Below are 2,297 nucleotides of genomic sequence, written 5' to 3' on the forward strand. Positions count from 1 at the left end.
TGGCCTGGAGGGGGTTCTGGGGGGGAAGGTTCCCAGCTGGCACAGCTGCTCCCTTGTCCAGAGCTCACCTCCTGATCCCGGCAGAGCTGAGGGAGGGACAGGAGTAGCATCACACACAGCCAGGGCCTGCAAACCACCGGCAGGAGCGGACATCAGGCTGGAGCCAGAGGGCGTCACAACACCGCCCCCACCCCGGCAGGCTCCCACATCCTGATTGCCGGCTCCTCAGAAAGCAGAAGCTCCTCACCACTTCCTCTGCACCTCCCAGAGGTCCCTTTCTCTCACTTGCAGAGGGACAGAGCCATCCCTCCGCCCTGGCAGCCCTCCTCTTACCTGCCCGCCCACTTCTCCATGCTTCTCCCTCGATTGCCCCAGGGCGAGGGAGGAGGGGACCGGTGGCAAACTCTACTCGGGCATCTAGGCTGGAGGGCTGCACCCTGCAGGTACGGAAGCTCGGGTGACTCTGCCAGCCTCCAGAAGGCTCCGGGCAGGAGGGATGACTCCTCAGGACAGCTCGGAGAGGCTGAGAGGCAGGGAGGGCCGGCCCACCCCTTTATGACCCCAAGGGCGGAAGCAGGAAGGAATGCCGCCCGGTCCCTCTGCAGAGGCCAGAGGGTGGGGGTCTGCCCTCTGCCTGCCAACTTAGGCTCAGTCCCCTGCCCCGGCCCTGCAGGGGCTCTTAGCCCCTCCCTAAGCCCCACCTTGGGTCTGTTTCTAGGCTAGCTCAGGCACACATGGGGGCTCTTGGCATGGCCTCCACTCCTGCCCTCCCAGAGGTGCCCAGAAAGTGGAGGAGGGAGGCTCAGGTGAGGATGTGCCAGACACCCCCTCTGAGGAGCTGACAAGAAGTCCTTGGGGTTTTCCAGAAGCAAGATCTTCCGAAACCATCTCCATTCCCTGCCTGCCACCCAGCTCTTTCCTCCCCCTTAGGACGCGCACATCCCGGCCGGCCAAGGGGTAAGCTTAGAGGCCGCTGGTCTAATCTCTAGAGAAGAAGCAAGCAACTGGATCACCTCCCTGGGGCCAGTGTCTGGGCTTATTTCCTGCACAGCTCTGATGGCCGGGGGACCCAGTCACAGGCCTCTCGTGAGGAAGAGGCGGGAAGTCCATCCTAGAGTCTACCTTTGAACACTGGGGACTTAGGGCTTGGAAACCCCCTCATGCCTGACTCCCCCTACCCGTCCTCCAGCTCACTTTGAATCCTTCCCACCCCGTTCCTCACCCCTCTCTTAGTTCTGCTTTCCAGGAAAAAAAAAACCTGTTTCTGTTGGATCCGAAAGGCACCCGGGAAAGGAGGCCAGGAGCCGTCTTGAGGTGGGCCAGCCCAGGACAGGAAGATGGCAGAGGGAAGGGGAGGAATGTGCCCCGCTCCCCTCCCTGAGACCCCAGGACTTGGGCATTTGAGGATCAGAGTGGCCGAGCCAGAATGGGCAGGGTCACCTCACTGCTGGGTGGGGAGGGGGCTGCTGATGGCCCCTACTTCCCTGGCCGGGATGGCCACTGAGGTTAGCAGTTCCGCCCTGCCGGGAGGCAGGAAGCCAGGAGGCCGGGGTCCCGGGAGAAGGCCCCCGGTCCACCCACGTCTTCGGCCCTCGGCCTGCCTGCTACTCGAGGCTGAAGGGAAGACAAGATGGGGCGATGGTCAGCGCCTGGCCCTTCTGCGATGCCGCATCCCCTCCCGCTCCGCTTCTCTCCGCCACCCCAGATCTCTCGCTGCTTCTCTCCACGGGTCGACCCAGTACACATAATCCCGTCCTGAGCTGGGTTGGCTTTGGCAGTTCCCCGGAGGAGTGAGGGGTGGGGGTGACGTGAGCTCCCGGGGCCGGGGCCAGGCCTGGCTCCCTCTCTGGAAAAGTCCCACCCCACCCTCCCCTGCACGGCCGGGCAGGGGGCCCACACCCCCTCCTCTGCGGAGACAGACACACATTTGTGCCTTTCACCCCCTTCGTGCCCTCTCATCTGGTGTCTCTCGCTGCCCCTGCCCGGGACCAGGAAAGCCGGGGTCAGAAGTGGTCCCTCTGGGGCCCGGCCGGACCCTGGTCTGGACGAATCTGGGCTCCTTCTGGCCACACCTCCCCACACAGGCCAGAGGTCAAGGAACAGAGCCCTGAGCAGGGCTGACCCCTTCACCCCCAGGTGACTCACCTCTGGGAAGGGGTCAGTGCTGGGGAGCAGGGGCAGTGTGTTTCTGGCTGGTGGAGAGTCCCTGCCCTGGGTCAGAGCGCCCTGGTCCTCACAGCGCCCTGGTCCTCACAGCGCCCTGGAGAACCTTACCGACAGGTGGCTTTTCAGGCAAC

The 2,297-nt window shown here is 64.1% G+C and overlaps 1 protein-coding gene across 1 annotated transcript in view; it reads right to left on the bottom strand.

Moving 5' to 3' along the window:
* Positions 1-435, bottom strand: part of ADAMTSL4 (ADAMTS like 4) — a 6,547-nt gene extending 6,112 nt beyond the window's left edge. Inside the window, exons 1-2 of the mRNA XM_008048327.1 lie at positions 334-435; positions 69-126 (exon numbers count right to left, since the gene is read on the bottom strand). Coding sequence (XP_008046518.1) covers positions 69-126; positions 334-353 — 78 coding nt within the window. The 5' untranslated portion in view covers positions 354-435. The remainder of the gene's footprint in view (positions 1-68; positions 127-333) is intronic.
* Positions 436-2,297: the final 1,862 nt, after the last annotated feature.

Source organism: Carlito syrichta, unplaced genomic scaffold (genome assembly GCF_000164805.1).
Source record: "Carlito syrichta isolate Samal-C Ts95f unplaced genomic scaffold, Tarsius_syrichta-2.0.1 Scaffold123344, whole genome shotgun sequence".
Lineage (NCBI taxonomy): Eukaryota > Metazoa > Chordata > Mammalia > Primates > Tarsiidae > Carlito > Carlito syrichta.